The 19,754-nt window shown below is 44.8% G+C and overlaps 1 protein-coding gene across 6 annotated transcripts; it reads right to left on the bottom strand.

The window, feature by feature from the left end:
- Positions 1 to 994: 994 nt before the first annotated feature.
- LOC133011641 (catenin delta-1-like) lies at positions 995 to 19,558 on the bottom strand. Of its 6 annotated transcripts, XM_061079445.1 has the most exons (19): positions 19,429 to 19,558; positions 14,256 to 14,380; positions 11,703 to 11,866; positions 9,861 to 9,929; positions 9,368 to 9,765; positions 8,513 to 8,803; positions 8,159 to 8,399; positions 7,844 to 8,066; positions 7,274 to 7,466; positions 7,050 to 7,167; positions 6,800 to 6,953; positions 6,096 to 6,164; positions 5,290 to 5,417; positions 4,925 to 5,075; positions 4,598 to 4,790; positions 4,260 to 4,456; positions 4,089 to 4,130; positions 3,920 to 3,987; positions 3,617 to 3,719 (listed from the first exon to the last, which is right to left on the bottom strand). In XM_061079445.1, the coding sequence occupies exons 3-19, from the start codon at positions 11,859 to 11,861 to the stop codon at positions 3,660 to 3,662; spliced, it is 2,754 nt and encodes a 917-aa protein (XP_060935428.1). In that variant the 5' UTR covers positions 11,862 to 11,866; positions 14,256 to 14,380; positions 19,429 to 19,558; the 3' UTR covers positions 3,617 to 3,659. The 6 variants fall into 6 exon arrangements, with proteins under 6 accessions (XP_060935427.1, XP_060935428.1, XP_060935432.1 ...); XM_061079449.1 differs by lacking the exon at positions 11,703 to 11,866; XM_061079446.1 differs by lacking the exon at positions 14,256 to 14,380.
- Between the last annotated feature and the right edge of the window lie 196 nt (positions 19,559 to 19,754).

Raw genomic sequence — 19,754 nt, 5'->3', positions numbered from 1 at the left:
TAGTTTTGATTTCTAATTTTGTTTTGAGAAATGTTCTTATGTAAATCAGGACAGTTTGTTTTACATATAGGTTTGTCGGAAAAAGACTCAAACCACATTTTTACGACTGATATATATAAGCAGCTATAGCTAAGTTTATGAAGGTTTAACAGTATTAACTATGTATACACTTTATAAACTCAGGGTATTTTTTATTGTTTAAATTAAAACTACACAGGATACAACCTCCTTAATGTTCTCTACAGACCTGTGTGGTGAACTGTTATCTTAATAGTCAGGGGAGACGGATATGATTCATTCAATACTTGGAAACGTTTCTCAATTTCTATTAACATCTACATGGAGTTCTATTTGTTGAGTTGTTTGGGGTCACAGTCTGACATACACTTCATGACCTGACTTATATCAGACGTTCACACACTGACACGCACTCCAGGCCCGTGTGATCCAGCAGCTGGACATGCATTTCAGATGTGTAACATACTGGGGGAGCACGTCCTCGTACAACCCTCGTGTGTACTTTCATCATGTTTGGGGCCTGACACACACACACACACGACAGCTATTCCCCGTCAGCATGTGGCTCGTGTGTAACCGGAGTCGACAGCAAAGCTGAGAATGTCAACACTTAAGAATCTTTAACTGTGCAACGTGCACATCGTGTGTTTAAAGTTGAAAAGCTTCATGAGGGAAGGAAATTAAGACCTGAGCTCAGGGTCTGAAGTTTATGGACATAAATGTGGTTGTGGTGAGTTTCAAGGAAGTCTGATGACTCCATTGTCTCCAATGACCATAAGCCCTGATAATTAGTGGATGAGAACATCCAACTAAGCACACTGATGCTAGGGACATAGTGTGAAGTCTGTGCGTTTGCCTTTGGCCTCAACAAGAGCGAGGGGATGAAATTACTCCGACAGACGGACTGCCTCTCTTTAATTAGACGTGTTTATATACAATACATGACACCGCCACATCAAGGACACGTTGCCAAATCTTGTCTAAGAAAAGATCTTTATTTATAAAAACAACATTATTACCAGTTACATACTTTACTGAAAAAAGCAACTTCTCAGAGCCAAGGCAGGTATGAATGGTACATCATAGTTTTACATGGATAGGCAACAGTACAAATATACTATATGAGTGGAGAGTAAAAAAAACAAAGATGATTGGTCTCTTTTGCCTTTAAAACAAGTCAGCAGTAAAACTGGGACTAAAAAGTGGAACTAATTGCATAATTCTTGCATCCACCGCTCCCTCACGTACAAACCCCGAAATAAAATACAAACCAGACAGAATAAAGTACAAAAAAAAGAGAACCAAGACAAAAAATGAGCTTTTTGTCAAACTTTCAAAAGGAAACATCTCCCAAATCAGTCTGTTAAAAACTCGAGTCTCCTCTGAGTGAAGAAGCCTCCCAAGTGTAAATGTAAATACGGCACGACAGGAATGAAAATGTCAGCGTCTCAATGACTACAAATCGCAAAGAAAGAGCAAGTAGTATTTTATCAGTATGAGGACAAATCAGAGATAAATATTAGTCGAGAGACCCTTCTGAAGACTCATGTTGTGTCCATAGTGTTAACCTTAAATAAAATAGCATGGAATGGTTTCTGAAGCAGGATGTCGCAAAGTCTCAGAGGTTTAGTGGTGCATGTTCCGCGCTTCGCATTTCACTAACAGGTCTGATGTGTGTTTCTGCTTAAAGTCAAAACACAGCAGCTGAAACTGTCATTTTTCCACAGGGGGAGCAAAAGAAAATGTGGAAATTTAAGTATCAAACACAAAAGGAGGCAGTTGGTACATATAAAAAAAAAATAAGCATTGTCACAGGAGTAGGAGCACACGATAAAAAGAGACGACGAGCTGATGAAACAATCAACACGTGGTCGTATGGGTCGGGTCCATGCACACACACACACACTTTCATTCAAAAAGGTCCATATTAATTTTTCCCCCACACACACACACAGCCACAGGTTTACTGTATGACAAATATACACCCACCTGTCTTCTCTTGTCTACGCCTGAGCTCGTCCCAACCGAGAGAAAATAACTCTAGACAGGAAAATAACTCCTATATAAACATTCTCAATCTACAGGGACGTCGTCGGTCTGCCGCCGCGTCCCACCCTCCCACCAATCCCAGTAGAGGGATGATTTAAATTAATGAGCTAAAACTAATGCAGTCAATCCCATTTTCTTTTTATATACAGTATATACCCTACATAGAAGTCTACGTACAAATTCATAATCAGGATATGGGTGTTGGCAGCAACATGTCGACAACAGAAAAAACATTAAAAAAAAAAAAGCAGGATGACAACACCAGAATTAAATGATTGTCAACTAAGGTGATTGCCTTTACAGAAGAACTATAATTCAAAAACAGAATATAGTTTTGTTGCTACAACTTGAATGAATTTGTAAAAAGTTGGTTTGTATCTGTGCTGCGCCGAACTTGCATGTCTGCAACACAAACCGCTTTCTTTGGAAGCCAACCCCCAACTCCTGATCCCATCTGCGGGGTGATAGAGAGACAGAGAGAGATAAAGAGGGAGATCAAGAGAGGAGGGGGTGGGGAGAGGGAGAGAGTCTGTGCATTTGGATCTTCTCTCCTCAGTAGCAGTGGTAGGGCAGGGACGGCCCAGTCTGAGTGATGCACACGATCAGTTTTTCTGGAGGAGCAGAGCAAAAATATACGCACATTAGAATAATAAACAGATCAAACTATATGTTATAAAAAATATATATATTTTGTTAATTTATGCACTTAACATGGAGGAGAAACAAAGACTCACTCTGTGGTATGAGTATGACAGAGCTGCACAGGCGTGCGGTCACAATATCCAGATGTTCAAAACTACTGTAATATCATTAGTTTTCCCTGTGATTATGTATACAAATTCACTACATTTAATAGTACATTTAATTATATAATAAATCTGTTGATACTAATTGACCACATGAGTTGCAATACCCTGTAGAGCCACAAGAGAGAGCACTGAAAAACAAATCAAAAACCACTGACAAAAGGCATAAAACGAAAAGGCTGCAACTGAGGACACAGAGACAAATATGCCCCAACATGGAAATGTAATCAAACACTGCACTACGTTCCGAAAGCTACTGTAAATCCACTCCAGCAGTTCCTCCTCTGAGACACACTAACCTATTTTTGAGACAATAGAGGTCTAACTGTAAAACCCCTTCCTCAAAAGTTAAAGAGAAGCTTGGAAACTAAAGTAAAAATGTTAAACCGTTTTTGAGAAACCGCATTACCTCTGTTCTTTAATTATTTTTTATAACATAAGTCTATATTACAATTAGCATTGGTATTAAAATACTGATATTGTGACATCACTACTGCAAAAACAGCCTTTATTGTTCTGAGGACTTTTATCTTTGTTAGCCTGAGATTAATCTCTACACAGACGGTGCGGACCACCTTGCAGCATACTATACCAGCAAGTACACATCAGCACAATACACCTCAACCAGTGTTTGAGTCCACAGTTAACGACAGAGACCAGGATTCACTGAGGGTTTGAAGTTATATAAGACAAAAGGAAAAGAGCTCAAAGTCCATGCAGGACAAGAGGTCAGCTGGACATACCATGCTGTTACATGCAGAGGGGAGTAGAGGGGAGGGGGGAGGGCTAACCATCGTAGGAGTCCAACAGAGGCAGGGAGCCCTTTCTGCCCCCATACACCCCTCGCTGAGAGACAACGAGAGAAAGAGAGAGAGAGGAAGTGAGGGTGAGAGTGAGAAATTGTCAGTAATTGTGAGGTTTTAAAAGGCTGTCAGTGAAAAAGGTAAAACCGTGGAATTAGTTATAGTGGAACAGGTGAGTAGTGGTTAGTGAAGTTAAGTGAGAAATCCAGCACGTGAATGTGCATAAGTATGATTTTTAAGTACCTGTAAAGTGTCTGTGGTGTCATCCAGAGTGTGTCTCCTCTCCCTCTGGTCCAGTGTAGAGTAGGCCTCTAAAATGGGCAGAGAAACATTACCTCAGTTGTCAAAGTGGGAAAAAAACGTTTTCTAGAAAATTGTCTCCTTCAAATTAAGTGATGATAAATGTACTTACCAGGGCCAAGGTCGTTTAGTGGAATCATGTCCCTCTTTTCCCCTAAAATGAAGCAACGCATGATTACAAGTCAAACACAATAAGTAAATGCACCATCTGTAAACATTTCACTAAACGTAGGATTTAAAAACGGTTAAATAATTTAAGCCACACAATGCTTCCGACTCTGACCTCTGTCCAGCAGCGGCGTGGTGCTGTCCTCATAGGCGCCGTTAGCTCGGGTGCTCGGGCCGTTGGTGGTGCTGGTGTTGACCATGAAGTCCGTCTTCTTCCAGCCATCTTTCTCCAGAGGCCGACGCAGCTCCTTGTGGGCCCAGACCAGCTGCAGCACCTGGCCGGCCCCCCGCACCTCGCGGTCGGAACGCTTGCTGTTGGACACAGGGAGACATGTTCAGGCTCAGACCTTAGGTCCTGTTCTCCCAGTGTGGCTATAGAATCTGTGCTAGTGTTCACAAAGAAATTCAAAGCACCATTTTCCTCCCATATCTCACTCGACAGAACACACTTACCCATCCTTGTTAATCAGCACCAGCCTCTCAATACCCTGCGAGGCTCGGAGAGTCTTTGAAGCCTCCAGACTGTTGCCTAGCACCTCGGTGAGCGTGCTCAGTACAGAAACCACAGTTTCCTCTGATAGAACACGTCCAGATTGACTTTGGCCTCCAGGCAGGTTGGCCACAAGGTGAGGCACTGCATGCAAACCTGCAGAGGAAAACACGAAATGTAGTTCAGCTTTCAAGGAAACGTTCAGATGCATAACGAAGAAAAATATTCTGTACAAAATAAACGTAACCATGATTCAAATCTCAGACTTTTCAACAAGCTGATGTTCTTACCGAGTAGTTCACAGTTGCGGTTGTCGATGGCGAGGTTCCTCAAGGCTCCGGACATCGCCCTGACCACACGGTCATTCCCGTGAGCCAGCAGTTCTGCCATCATGGGAAGACCCTTCTCCAGACGCACAGTGGCCCGGATGTATCGACCGTGCTGAAGAGCGAGCAGACGCAAGCAGTAATGAGTCGTTTGACACCAACAGCAGTGTCACTCCACTAACTTCAGATTGAGTATTGAGTACTTTTTCCACAGCCGACGAGTCAGAGGTAAACTTCGCATCAAATACTCAAAATGCTCATAAACATTACTAATAATCTTTATGTACTAATTCTATGTTTTTATAAGGATGTGATGAAATGGTACTCACAGTCCATCTTCCAGCACACAGGTTCTGGATGGCACCGGCAGCAGCCTCCAGCACCGAGGGATTCTTGCTCTCTCTGAGCAGCGACGTGTAAACACGAACCACCTCTGGTTGGAACAACAGCTCGTAACCTGAGGTCAACAGAGAGGGAACAGAGTAGATTAGATTAGAGTCGATCGCATTTCAGCATCTTGGACACGGTGCAGGTTAAGTCTCAACTAAAACCGACATCTGCAATCAGAGCCTGGTGTTGGGAGACACTTCAGACTCAAAACAAAACATCTTCATCTCTAAGACTAACGACGACTCATAAAAGCTAAATACATACAGAATGTGATGAAGTCATGATCTTAAAACGTAAACCTAATAATTTTTGTTTTTTGTCCAAAGAATTAAGAACTTGAAATGCATAATAAAACAAATCAAGTGACTAAGCATTTCACAACACTTGCATCATAATAACAAACATCTTGACTCCAGAATGAGATTCTTGCGGTTTTACAGGAAATCTGTTTATATTTATGGGTCAAGAATAAATCCTGAGAGTAGCAAGTAGTAAACGATCTTGTCATGTAGAACAGCTTCGTCACAGACTGATGAATTCATGATGTGAAGAGAAAAACACACACACACACACACACACACACACACACACACACACACACACACACACACACACACACACACACACACACACACACACACACACACACACACACACACACACACACACACACACACACACACACACACACACACACACACACACACACACACACACACACACACACACACACACACACACACACCTTTGGCGGGTGTTGTCCTCTTTGGAATGTCCACCTGATCTCCACTTCCATCATCTCCGTCCTTCTTTCCTGCAGCAAGAAAAAACCCCAGCAGACAAAACATGAAAGTTAGAGCTGAAGAAAAGAAGCAGATCAAGTGAAGCCAGCTGAGATGAGCATTCAGGTTATCCTCAGTCCTCGGCTTTATGACAGCGTTACGTAAAACCCAACCATGCAACCAGTTGAACAAGCACTTTGAACATGCAGTGGGGTTTGACATCCAGTGATCATGCCAATGTACTGCAAGTGAAGTCAACATTCACATTAGTGTAGTGAACTGTTATGGTGCATTAGTGACATAAGTGATGACAGAGCGGTCAATGGTTTCAAAACGTATGACGACAACACCAAGAGGGGACTCTTACCTTTAGAAAACCATTCATCTAAATAGAGCAGAGAGAGAGAGAGGAGGGAGTGAAGGAGGATGGGAAGAAAGACGAGAGAAAGGTAAGAGGAAAGAGAGGAAGAAAAAGGAGGGAAACAGTGGTAGAGTGAGAAAAACAGCGACAGGCGCTTCCGCCACCAACAAGCTCAAAGCCACCAGCAGCAGCAGATGCAGCAGCAGATGAAGCAGCAGCAGCAGCAGCAACAGCAGCTTTCCTTCTTTCAACAGCAAATCTCTCAGACACATCAACTGGAACCCTCAGTCGCTGTCGGACACTGACCTTTGCCCTTTCGAGAGCCAAAGCAGCCTCCCTTCTTAGTGGTGGTCGGTCCCTGGTTGACGGGGGCGGACTCTGCGTAACGCTCACAGCCGGGGACCTCACGGTGAACGTGATAGGACAGATTCCTCAGGAGGCAAACGCTGTTCTCCACCAACTACAGGAGGAGGGGATGAAACAGGAAAGGTGTCATGAGTGGACGGACCAATGATAAAAGTGTAAAAATCGGTGATTGTCTTAAGAGTGCAAGTACCTTATTATCCACATCTTTGCGGTTGATCTGTGACTGGACAACGTACATGAGGGAATCCACCAATCCTGTGCACTCTCGGAGTTTTCGTCGGGCCTCGCTGCGTTCTGAGCTCACATTCCTGTTGGAGAGAGGGAGAACTTGAGCACATAATTGCATGTTTGCTTCTCAAAATAAGTCTCCGCCGCTCTCATTCTCTTCTTTCCAGTCATTGATCCCTTGCGTACCTAAGGCAGCCAGCAGTGTTGGTCAAGGCGGTTTCCCACTCCAGATGGCGTGGTTTGCAGCTCTCCTCTGCACCGTTGCTCGCTCGCTCCCAGCCCGAGTGTGGCACAACCACCTCGTCAGCCAGGGCGTGCAGGGCGTGGTCTACAATCTCCATCTTCACAGAGTCGTGGGATGAGAGGTTCCACAAGGTGCCTGGGACGACAATAAAAAAATACTATTACTACCACTTTAAATAATTTGACTGTTTTGTTGTCAAAGTGATGAACAATGATTGAATCATGTTGCAGATTTGATCTTTGGTTTCTCTCGTCCATCACATCATAACACAAGCGTTACACGTCATTAACAGTTTTATTTCGTGTTTTTTATATTAAGACTTAAAACTGAGCGAGTTTCTAACTTTTGTTCACCAGCATGTGTTATCTTGATTCTATTGACCAAGTTGACGTATGTGTTTGAGCACTCAAGTAATAAATGAGAGGCTATGATGCATAACAATTAAGTACATATTTAAAAAAAACTAAATACATTACAAATTATACATTTTAGCTTTATATGATCAGCGTTACCTGTGATAGTGTCAGTGAGGTCCTGGTCACGGGTTTTCCTCAGTAACCTGACCAGAGCGGGCACGCCATCACAGTTCTTGATGGCGATCTTGTTTTCTTGGTCTCGCCCGTATGAAATGTTCTTCAGTGCTCCACAGGCCGAGTGGTGGACGTCCTTGCTGGGGTGGTCCAGCATTGTTACCAAGGACGGGATACCTTTCATGCGACGCACATCTGTCTTAACCTAAAGCCAAAACACAATATTAGCACCTCGCATCACAGATTTGTCTTAAAATCACGACACAGAAACATAATTATCTTCTGCATTTGTTCTACCTTGTCATTTTTGAATGTGAGATGCTGGAGGAAGGCAGCAGCGTTGGTCTTGACAGGGTCCAGGCGGTAGTTCAGCATGGCGATGACCTCGGGCAGCTCAGGCTGTCTCCATGAGGCGGGAGGACCCTTCCTCAATGTGCTGTCCAGTGAAGCCATGCTGCCTCTCTCCATTGTCATGGGAACGCCCCAGGCATAAGGGTCACCTCCTCCCATGTCACCATCCAAAGTGTCCTCGCAGCTCCTGCATATCGTCGAAGGAGATAATGAACAGAATAATGAGATCAGTTTAAAGTCATATTTTCAGATTAAACAAACAAAAAAAACAAGATGCAAGGTACAATAACAATGTTTTACCTGAGTCTTCGTCGGTCCACAGTACCAGGCCCCGGCCCCTGCCCCAGACGCGGCATGGTTCCATAGCCTCCAGGGTGCATGACTGGAGGTCCCATACCATAGTCATCATACCCCACACTGCGCTGGTCATCCTCCAGACCATAGTGGCCTCCTTGGCCATAACGCATCTCCAATGCTGAGCCCAAGGCCCTCATTCCCCGGCTCACCTGGGGCTGTGCTGCGTAAGGGTCCAGCTGCTGACGGCTTGGAGCCCGGTAGCCAGAATCCAGAGTCCTGTAGCCATCAACAGGCCTGTGGAGGGAAGAGAAGAGGAGAAGTGATCACTCGTTTCATTCATACAGTCCATCCTCAGTGATTTCCACTTCTTACGGACACAGTGATGTGGGATAAATCTAAGTCAAATCTAAATCTTGCATCAAATCTTATCCAGCTTCATAAACCTGATACTAGCCAGAGTTAAAAGAAGTTTGGATATGCCTTGATGTTCTCAAATGGTTTCCAAGTATTTAATCATGAACTATAAATTACTGTAAATTCTGCTCTTGTCAATAAGAAATAACAGTTAAACCACTTGGACCACAATGTCCGTTGTCTGTCTTTAGAGTGAATATTGTAGTGACCACTTTTGAAGAACAAAAAAAAAGGCATTTTAGCATAAAATGTTGCTTAATCTGACGTCAGTGTTTTGTGAGTAACTACCGACGAAGGACCAGACCTGCTTCAACAGTGGACATTCTGCTTTGAGTGATGGCGTTTTTATGTACACTTCAAAAAAATAAATAAAAAAAAACTACACATTACTACATCCAGAAATAAATCATGAAACAACAGTGCCATTAGAGGAGGTTCTTGTACCTGTAACGCTCGTCCATGTGTGAGCCCCTGCTCAGGCTAGTGTATGCTTCGGACGGCGGGCCCGCCCGGTAATCGTCGTACCCGGCGTTTCCTACAGGCGCGTAGTGGTAGTTTCTGGGGACTGTGGCAGTCGGGTAGTCTCCTCCTACAGGCTGCCTGTAAGGACGGTCAAGTGTGGCACTGTAGCCCCCCATACCGGACACTGACAAGCCCCCGTCGATGGACATGGAGTCAGAGGGCAGGACTGTGCGTGTCATAGGTTTTTTCATGTGAGGGAGACTTGTGTCCATCCGTCTTGTGGTTCCCTCTTCCGAAAACACTGAGTGCACTTCCTGTGAGTCGTCTTCCGGAGTGTAGCTCTCATCTAGAGCGCCGTGTGCAGGGTCCACCATTCTGTACTGTAGCAGAGACACAACAATCATTTACATTTTTCAAAACCACTGGTATGAATATAATTACATTTGCATAAGAACCTACATACAAGAACACGTACCTGTGTGCCGTTCATATACGCGTCAGTGAGTTTCAGTCGTTCTATGTCTGCATCACCTAAACGCCCGTTCTGGGATAAAAGAAACACACAACTTTGAAATACATGGTGAAAAAAATAACATGATGCAAACAAAAAATGTCACTGAAAACATTCAAGTGAGCCTGAGGGCCTGATTCCAAGAAGCCAGAGCTGTCTACTTCCTTACAACCACTCAGATGATATTACTGCAGCTGAAGCACATTCAGCGCTGACCACACCGTCCCTGCATGTTCATGGTCTGTGAATCCCTGCCAGACTTGGAGGAGGACACTTTGGAGTGTAGCCATTCATCCCCCTTTAGTCCGTTACATAATCAATGACTGTCACCCTGGATAACTCAAGATATTTTCTACCCAGCCCTGAGCAATACTTCCTATTCAATGTTATTTCAAAATATGAGCAACAGCCTCAAGCTGAATCACACGTGACACAAAATAACTGGGCTACTATTTGAAAAACTACTTAATAATACAAGTGTTGAATGCCTCATCAAACACTGACTCCCACTGAGTATCGTCTACTGCACTAAAGAACATGTCCACAAGGAGGCAGGGCTGTTATTTATATGCAATCGGAAGTGATGGCCGCACTTCCCCTACAGCTGCGGCCTCCCCTAATGCCACTTCATCTACAAATAGTTTAAAACCATGCACAGTCATCACCATTTATATCTACAAACATAAACCATGTAGCACAAGGCCAAGGCCAAAAACACTTATCCATAATCCTCCAGCTCCTTGACACTAATCAGAAGAAGCCCTTTCCAAGGATTCAAAAAAGACAAAATATACGATCTAATCTATGTCAGGCTGCCCTTAAAGGAAGGAAAACATTAAGGAATACATTTTAAATGACTCTGAGTCTCTTTATAAGGCCAAGTCCTAAACATAAGCTTTAATTTCAGCTCTTGAATATTGCACCTTTGGGTTACCTGAGACCATAATAATGGCTCTAAATTGAGATGAGACTACAATCTGGCAAAGCGGGGAAACAATCTCACTGGTAAACACACAAATAGCATAAGTACAATTTGTCAAAATGTCTAATGTCACAAATTCCAACAGTTTAATAATTTATTATTATTATAATAACAACTGGCTCTAAAACATAGGCAATAGGACTGATACAATGTAAACATAATGATTTACCATGTAAATTCTACACAGAGCTTGATTTGTAGCGGTTCAATTTACAAAACATGCAATATAATTTGTAGGTAGCAGCCACAAGAGAGGTCATTTACATGATATTAATCGAATGCATGTTAAATGATTAAAATAATAACAAAAAAGTAAATAAAAATGTTACCACACGGGATGTATGATATTGCGATTCACATGCATGACAGTTGACCACATATCAGAACACAACATGCTGCAACAGAGAGGAAGTGAATAGATTCCACAGCTGAGGCGGACAAGGTGTAAACATGTGTGTGTCAGAGCGTGTATCCGCTGAGTGACACTGAAGGCATGCTGACAGTGTGGGTGACAATCTCAGGCATGTTAAAGCAGTCCAACTATGCAGAGGCACAAACTGATTCGTTTGAGGATGTGGGCAAACGGACAGATGGTTCTATGAGATACAGACAATGAAGAAATTCGCTTGATGACGACGTGCGGGCAAAAACTCGCAGAGCGCTGGGGAAGAGAATGCGAGGCGGAGGAGAGGAGTGATGAATGATGGGTGTCAATGGGAGAAAATGATGCATTAATTGAATGGATGAAGGGAATGACGATCCAAGATGGAGACTGTAGAAGTCTACAGATTTCCAAAAGGGGGGTTGCTGATTGGGAGCGTTACCTGTGTGTGAGGGAGGGGGCGACCCAGGGCCGAGGGGCTGGTGGCAGAGAGGCCCACTCTCCTCCTCTCCTCCTCCAGCGCCCGGGTCAGCTGTTCAAACTGCACCTCCTGCTCCCTGACCGACTCCAGCAGAGCCGCTGCGCTCTCACACTGCTCCATACACACTGCACGGCCCCAAGGGGAGAGAGGGGGGGCGTTACACACTTCCATACACATACACTCAGTCATACTACAGCACGGGGAGAGGGAGTCTAACACAAACGGACACACCTCTCCTTACAGAGTATCGCAACATCCACTGGATGCAGGACACGTGTGAGGATGCGGAGTCAGATCGGATTTGTCTGCTAACAGAGCTGGTTTTAGAACTCAGGCTCAAGCTCTTGAGACCCATCCACACCAATGACTGTATATAAAAACAGACGACACGACAGCTCAGCAAAAAAAAGAAGCCAAAGCATCTTGATCACTCCCTGGTGGGGACATGGGCCAAATAAAATTAAAAAAAAACAAGCCTAGTACATACAAAGTAATTCTTAACCAAATATTTTTTCTGTCATTTTAGGTAGTTGTTTCCAGACTGATGTATGTCCACGAGTACATACTTTACATTTGATTTACTTAGTTATTTGATGCAATAAAAACTGATGATTGAAAGCTAAGACTAATTTTGCAAAAGGTTTGGGCACATGCATCAGCTGCACCTTTATACAGCAGCTTTACTCAAAGTTACAGCTGCGCAGACTCAGCACCTGTATAGTTTTGCATAGTGAGGGGAAGTGGAGACACGTCATCCATCTCTACATACTGTTGGGATTGCTCAGCAGTAGAAATGCACCGTTGGCCTCATTAGTGGATATACAGACAGTAGGGCAGTGTGATAATGATACATGTTGTGTGGTGGAGGAAAATCGTCTGTCATTTCATTTTATGGTCTATTGTTTATTTTAATGTGCTGAAAATCACTCTTCTACAGCAATACTTCTCATCATTTGAATATCGGCTTTGTGTTCTTCCACACCGCGAGGGTGCAGGCCGGACATTTGCATAAAGGAACTGCTGAGTAAATGTGGCACCGACCAGGATCATTATGAAAGGGAGGAGGACTCTGACCAGCCAAGAGACGGGCTCCCTCTGTCACATGGACCTTGTTTGGGTATGAAAAGTCGGACATGAACGAAATTAAGCTGCAGACCAGTCCTTAGAAATTACTCCTTCCATCGCTAACCTCTTTTACATAAACGCAAGATTAATGAAGATGGTGCGGGAGGAGTGAATGGATGAGAGCCACCGAAGTTCAGTCGGGTGCTCAAATGATGTTGCAGACGCTGCAAGAGGCTTTTGCCGGCGGCAGACCATATGGCAAAGACTCACTAAGATAGAAGGCGATCACAGCTGCTGTTACAAATTAACATCTGCAAAGGCTTGACCCAATTTACATGGCCAAAAAAGGGTATGTGTATCAATATATATATATATATATATATATATATATAGTTAGTTGTCTGGATGTGAAAATACTTCCATCCGGATATGGGATTTTGATCACATCATGCAGCCCGGTATCAATTAAGAATTTTGTTTTTGTTAACGACGTCTATTCCTGAGAATGTCTGTCGTGGTCTAATAACATTATTTTCCAGTTCCACTCCTTCTAACTTTGAAAATGTTCTGCTTCAAATTTCATGCCGACTTTATCATTACTGGACCATGTCAACACTGAGAAAAGCTAAAACCACAAGAAGCCTGTGAAAGGAATCACTGCTATGGGAAGGGCAGCAGTGAACTACCCAGGTAGTGTCACTAAAACTATAATTCACATGACACGATGATGTGAATTTGTCTGATCTGAGAAACACAATACAAGAGAAAATGCAGCGGGAGGAGGAGGGGCTAGATGATAGAGGGTTTTTAAAATCCTTATCGCATTGAACATAAATGATGATAGTTTCGCAATATTAAATTTGTCAATATCACCAAGCCCTACATATGATATCAACACTGAACAATGCATGGAGGAGACCTCAGAGATGTTTTTGTCCTCATGGAAACTAAACGAGAAAATAATAACTGAGACTAAAACAACAGATGAGGAAAGATCTTTCGATAAATCCTGTGCAGTTTGCAGACTTTTTAAATCAAAACTGATGTTCTTTCTAGAGACTGCAAGCAAACTTTTACTTTTAAAAAGAATGAAAAAACATTTTTATTCTACTTTTTAGAGGAATATGCAGTGTCTCTTGTACATATACATGTTTATTCAATGGACCTGTACGTTTGGCTGAGAAGAATCATAAAATGGGATACATACATAATTGTTTAATTCTCTCTGACTTCCCGTTCATTAGCATATTAATTTATGGTGGCGCTTGTCTGCTCCAAAAATATTAAAGAACCAGTCCTGTTTCATGAAAACAGAAGCAGTGGTGGTAGCTTCACATCACAAGAGGGGACATTCAATTTAGAAACAACCACATACTTCTCTTTACAGTTCAGACAGAAACACACACCAGCGCAGACAGTCAGTTTCAGAGAAAAATCAGGAATACGAACCTTCACCTGTGGGTGTGGTTTGAGTAGAAGAGGTGAGAGATCGAGCCGAGATCAGAGGCTGAGCTCTAGCTGCTCATGTGTAGGACGACACCGAACCACCAAGCCCAGAAACGAGGAGGAATGGACTGCATGAAGAGAGAAGACGGGGAGGTGGAGGGAAGAGAACGATGAGGACAGAGAGAGGGAGAAAGGTTTCAGTGAAGGCTGAAGGCACCTGTTAGAAAAACAGCAACACGGTGGGAATACCATACGAGTGTGGCAACAAGATCTGTGTTTGCACTGCGAGCAGAAAAACAGAGAGGAAGACAGAGACATACAGACGCTCCAGCCTACAGACACACCCTGTGTTTACTCAACATTTCGCTTGCGTACGGCAGCGACCTGCCGCTCGGTGCGGGCCACAGAGCATCGAGAGAGAGGCCGTTCTAGAGATATGAAATATGTTTGTGTGTCCTTGCTTTTCCTTCTTCGGCACCACTTTGCCTTTTGCTTTTCTTCCAGCCTTTCCTCTCTAATCAGCCTCATCTGGGCCAACTCTCTCAGCCTGCTACTCTTGTTCTTTCAACTTCACTGTTCTTTTTCCCTCCCCCCAGAGAGTGTTGCTCTGTCGTCTGTGCTCGGAGAGAAAGACATTGTTATATCAGAGCCAAACAAGTGGAGACGCCAAATCCTCTTATCTGTTTGATACACCCTCTGCCAAAACACACACAAACGTAAGGAGGGGTGACCAAATTTCAGTTTCTCATAGCCTACCCAACATGCACTGAAAAACGTGTTGCCAGTTTGGACAACAAACAGGGGCCTGCATTTACTATTTAATGTTTGTGTGCTTGACAGGTAGAGTGATAACAAGTCCATACAACAGACAGCTGAGCAGAAGGTGTATTAAGTTGAAATGGAGACATGGTGAGGAATGACTCACAGTTTCACCTGCTTCAGATTGTGCAAACAAAAAAAACAAAAAAAAGCAGCCTAGATGATATCACCGTTTCAAAGTATTGCGACACCTCACATGACCCTTAACTGATCAAATGCAACCTGCAGAGGCGGCAGCTGTTCCTGTAAGCTCCATTCAAATGAATGAGTAACACACACGCATATACGCTTCTTTAGAAAAGAATCCCAGCTCGGGGTGTGCCCAGTGTGGGAAAAAAGGGGGAGGAAAGTGGGATGGCCTGGTGAGAACACGAGGAGTGGCTGATATGAATGTTCACATGAAAAAGGAATCCGTTAGAAACCACGGCTTGCATGTGTAAGGCTGACTGACAGGAAGACATTACATCACACACACGGTGCTGTGTTTGGTGACTGCGGCCCCCCCAGAGCACATAAACTCCCACCTGAGCCAGTCACTGGCTGCTGTCCTGGAGCACACATGCCTATATATGGTCATAGCCAGGCCAAGGGCTTGTATTATCCACCACAGCCCAAGAGACGGTCAGAGAGCTGCAAACAAATAAAGGAAGCAGAGACTCTGGCAGCGAGAAAAAGACGGGAGCAGAGTGAGAGGAGAGGGTGAGCGGCAGCGGAAGAGGGGGGGGGGGGTAGAGACAGATAAGGAAAGGAGTGCTGAATAAAAGATAAAAGCTGATCTTGCATTCCTTGCATTGTCTCCTGCCAATTCAGCACAGCAGCCCACCCACTCTACCACTGTAAAACAACCTGAGAGGGACACTGGCTAAAACGGTTCAGTGGAGCCACAGCAACACAAGCCCGGAGAAACAAAAACTATTAGATGATCGTTTTATAGTTAACACTGTGTCAGTCTGATGGAGCATAAAATCATTATCAACAAGCCACACACCATCCATACACAATTAATTATAAACTGAGATTATTATTTCTTGCCAACATGATATTCTCTCTCTCTGTGTGTGTGTGTGTGTGTGTGTGTGTGTGTGTGTGTGTGTGTGTGTGTGTGTGTGTGTGTGTGTGTGTGTGTGTGTGTGTGTGTGTGTGTGTGTGTGTGTGTGTGAACCGCAGCCAGAGTGTGGAATTCACAGCTGTCCGTCCAGGAGGCCACTGGAACAATGAGAAGTTTGTGCAACTGAGAACACGAACGCGAGCGTGAAAAAAAGTTTCAGAGCAGAGACAACACCATTGGCCACATTTGAGTGCGAGTGTATCTGTGCGAGTGCATGTGTGTGTTTTTGTAGGATGGGGGGGGGGGTTAAGTTCATGTCACTCCTGACACACTCATGACTTCTGTCCTCCTTTCGTCTCCCTTGCTCACAGCTGTTGGTTTTAACCTTGAAGGTCGCCGGCGAGTTTCGTTGAACATAGACTTTCCCGGTTTCCCTCTAACCCACTTCCTCACAAACAGGAAGTCAAGGATCCAACATCAGAGATTTGTAAAGGGAATGGGATGCGACGTTGACTTTGGTTCACAATAAAACGTTTTCCTCAAAAGAACTACCTAACGCAATTCCCCACGGGCAATACGTTGATCATGCGACCACAAACCACTTCCCACTTACTAAATTATTTTCCGTCTACTGTTTTCTGTTCCGCTTTCAGTCTCTGTGAACCTACAGGGCTGAAGAATCACATCCTTTTAAATGATAAGTTCATATATTTTGGTTGGTTTATTTCCAGAGTTCCAATCATCTAACTGCAGAATCCTTATTTTTGAGGGGCTGAAAACTAATTGATGCAAAAGTCAAATATGCTGGCAACAGTTTTGATAAATTATTAATAGTGAATGCAACTTTTTGGGGGGGGGAAAGTTAAAGTATTCAGTGGTTCCAGAGTTCAAAATATGGATATTTTTTCATATTCTCATATTTCTATTTCAGCAAATTCAATATGTCTGGGTTTTAAACTGATTACAGGACAAAATAAAATCTATTGAAGCTCTGGAAACGAGTATGGCAATTTATCACAGTTTGCTGACATTTAAAAAGAACAGATATTGCAGACTATAAATTGTTTTATTGATGACAGACAACTTTAAGAAAAGAAAAGAAATGCAGCAAATCAGAATTTAGCACAAGAAAAGAATCTCCTTTGAATCATGTTTGTCCTGCAAGCTGAGGACGAGCCTCCACTCACTGCTAAAACTTTAAATAGCCTAAAGCCAACGCGTACGTCACGTCCACACAGAAAAACAATGTTGTATTGTTATTTACAATCCTTGCAGGGTGAGGCAGGGAACAACACGCAGAGGAAGGGTCACTTTCGTCTTCCCTAAAAATGAATGTAACAAACGGTCAAAATGTCAACAGAGCCTCGGGGTCAACGACTCCCCAAACATCTGATCCGGGCCTGACACACCACCGGTCATACATCTCCATTCGCCTCTGGAGTCATCAGTCAGCATGACTCACTCAACCCTGTCTGAAGAGATCTGTGATCACCGTGCACATACGGAACCAACAAGGCAGCCCTTTGTCGGCTTAATGAGACACTGGTTGATACAGCGAGGGCTCCCACCTGTAATCAGCAGCCGAGACCCCCCCGACTAGATGAACAGTCAACACACGTTTGTTCTCACGTCTCCAGGTACCTGACACTGAGATTTGCTGATATGTCTGTGCCATGCTACCGTGGATGGTTTAAACCGAGCGCGGATTGCCAGGTTTAGCTCACTAATCCACTTAACACATACACACATCATGTTCACATGCACGCAGACACACTCACACACACACCAGTTCCCTTTGTGGATTAACCTGAGCCTACAGACAGCAGACACAATTGTAGTCTGGGGGCAAGAATCAACAATCAAACACTGACCTGGAGACGAGCAGTGAGCAAAGGCTGATACACGGGTGTTCAGTCACATATGGTGTTATTAGTGGCAGCACCTGCAGCACTACAAACACACACTCACACACACACACACACACACAGAGTATAACCATTAACCAGGACAGTACTAAAGCCCAGAAAGAAGACACCTACCTACACTGCAGTGTGTGTCTGCATGCCAGGCTGTTTACAGGAGAAAGGCCAGTTCACTTGTTCTCACTCGGGTTGACAGTTATCCCCACCCAGCCCTTTCTTTTCCAACCAGAGCAAGTTTGCACAAGACCCATCCAACAGGTTCACAGGCGAACAAACCTCCAGCTCCCAGTAGAATGTGTGTGTGTGTGACAGACGACAACTCCTGAGACCACCACCCTTTACACTGCAAATACACAAAACTGGCTCAACCTAAAAGCAGAACACACACATGTCTAGACAAACGAGTAGTGAGGTTTCCGTTTACCCAGAAGTGGTCCCTGGTGAGATCTACTGATGGATGTCTGTCTACCACAGACAGACAGACAGGTTTACAGCAGACACCACAGACAGCAAGTAGGTCAAACCCATGTGAACGTGTGAAACCAGGAAACTGAGCCCTGGCGACTTCAGCGATATAAACCCGCCAGAGTCTCTCCCCCTGTTGATCCCCAGACCCGGCTCCTCTTCGGCAGACCCGAACCTGGTCCATCTGGAACCGGCTGCCCCTGGCTAGAGCCCCGGTCCATTATATAACAATATCTAACAATCAAACCCCCCCACATACAGTCGTGAATTGATCCCCCCCCCTCTCCCTCCAACGCGATGCATCAATCTGGGGCAGGGGCTTCGAGTCTGGCTGCGGTGACTGAAACCCACCGCAGCCAGCGAGGAAATCACGCTGATATCAAACGACTCTCCCGAACAAAGACTCCCGCATTCCGAGCCTGTGTTCCCCGGGTGGCTCTGCCGACGGCCCGGTCCAGAGAACATGACACCGTGGGGGGGTCGGCTCAGCCCCGGTCGGCCGCCCCTCGCCCCGCACCCGGGTGACCTGTCCTGCTACGTTAGCATCACAATAACCCACACGTAGCTGAGCAGCGGGCTAGCGTTAGCATAGCACAGATTAGCACCCACCCGGGCGCTGGACTTGGCGTGGGTTCGGTTCCGCGCCCCCTTGTAAAGCTAATTCAGGGGGGATTGTGTCGTGACGTTGGTTTTCGGTACCAAGACCCTGCTGGAGGAGGTGGTCCCCGGGGAGGACCACCACGGCGCCACCGCGGAGCCCGGGTTGAACTTCGGGTTAGCTCGGGTGCTAGCGCTAGCCTGGGAGTCGTGTTTCTGTCGGTGTGACCACTCCTTGCCAACGCTGCAGTGCACCGAGCGGGGGGGAGAGCAGCGCGGGCCCCGGGCCGCCGACTACCGGGGACCGTCCACCGACACGACTCACCTGCTGAGTGGAGGGTCCGGCCGGCCGCCTTCCAGACTGTTCGGTGCTTCGCTGTGTTTTCTCCCCGCGGGTCCCCCTCCTGCTCCGGCTTCTGGGTCAAGCTTGTTAAAGACGAAGCGACATCACCGAGTTTTCTATCAGCGAGAGGGCGGGGCCAGAGAGACGCTTTACCGTAAACACTGCGCACACACGAGTTCGCCTCACACACAATTTCTCCATACACAAACAGTCATGTCCTCCTAACACACAACCGCACACACAATTTATTTATTGTCTTGATGGTATTTATTTTATTATTCTACTTTAATGTTTCTATTTCATAATTT

This window comes from Limanda limanda, chromosome 10, assembly GCF_963576545.1.
Source record: "Limanda limanda chromosome 10, fLimLim1.1, whole genome shotgun sequence".
Taxonomy (NCBI): Eukaryota; Metazoa; Chordata; class Actinopteri; order Pleuronectiformes; family Pleuronectidae; genus Limanda; species Limanda limanda.
This window is presented reverse-complemented; position numbering and strand designations above follow the sequence as displayed.

What these genes read in the sequence shown, in the direction of transcription:
- LOC133011641 (XM_061079443.1), bottom strand. Translation starts at nt 11,918, where the DNA reads ATGTGTATGGAAGTGTGTAACGCCCCCCCTCTCTCCCCTTGGGGCCGT. An exon ending in CACATGGACGAGCGTTACAG is followed by an intron (nt 8,804 to 9,367) that starts GTACAAGAACCT and finishes TTCCCTCCACAG; the next exon opens with GCCTGTTGATGGCTACAGGA. An exon ending in GTGCTGATTAACAAGGATGG is followed by an intron (nt 4,457 to 4,597) that starts GTAAGTGTGTTC and finishes TGTGTCCAACAG; the next exon opens with CAAGCGTTCCGACCGCGAGG.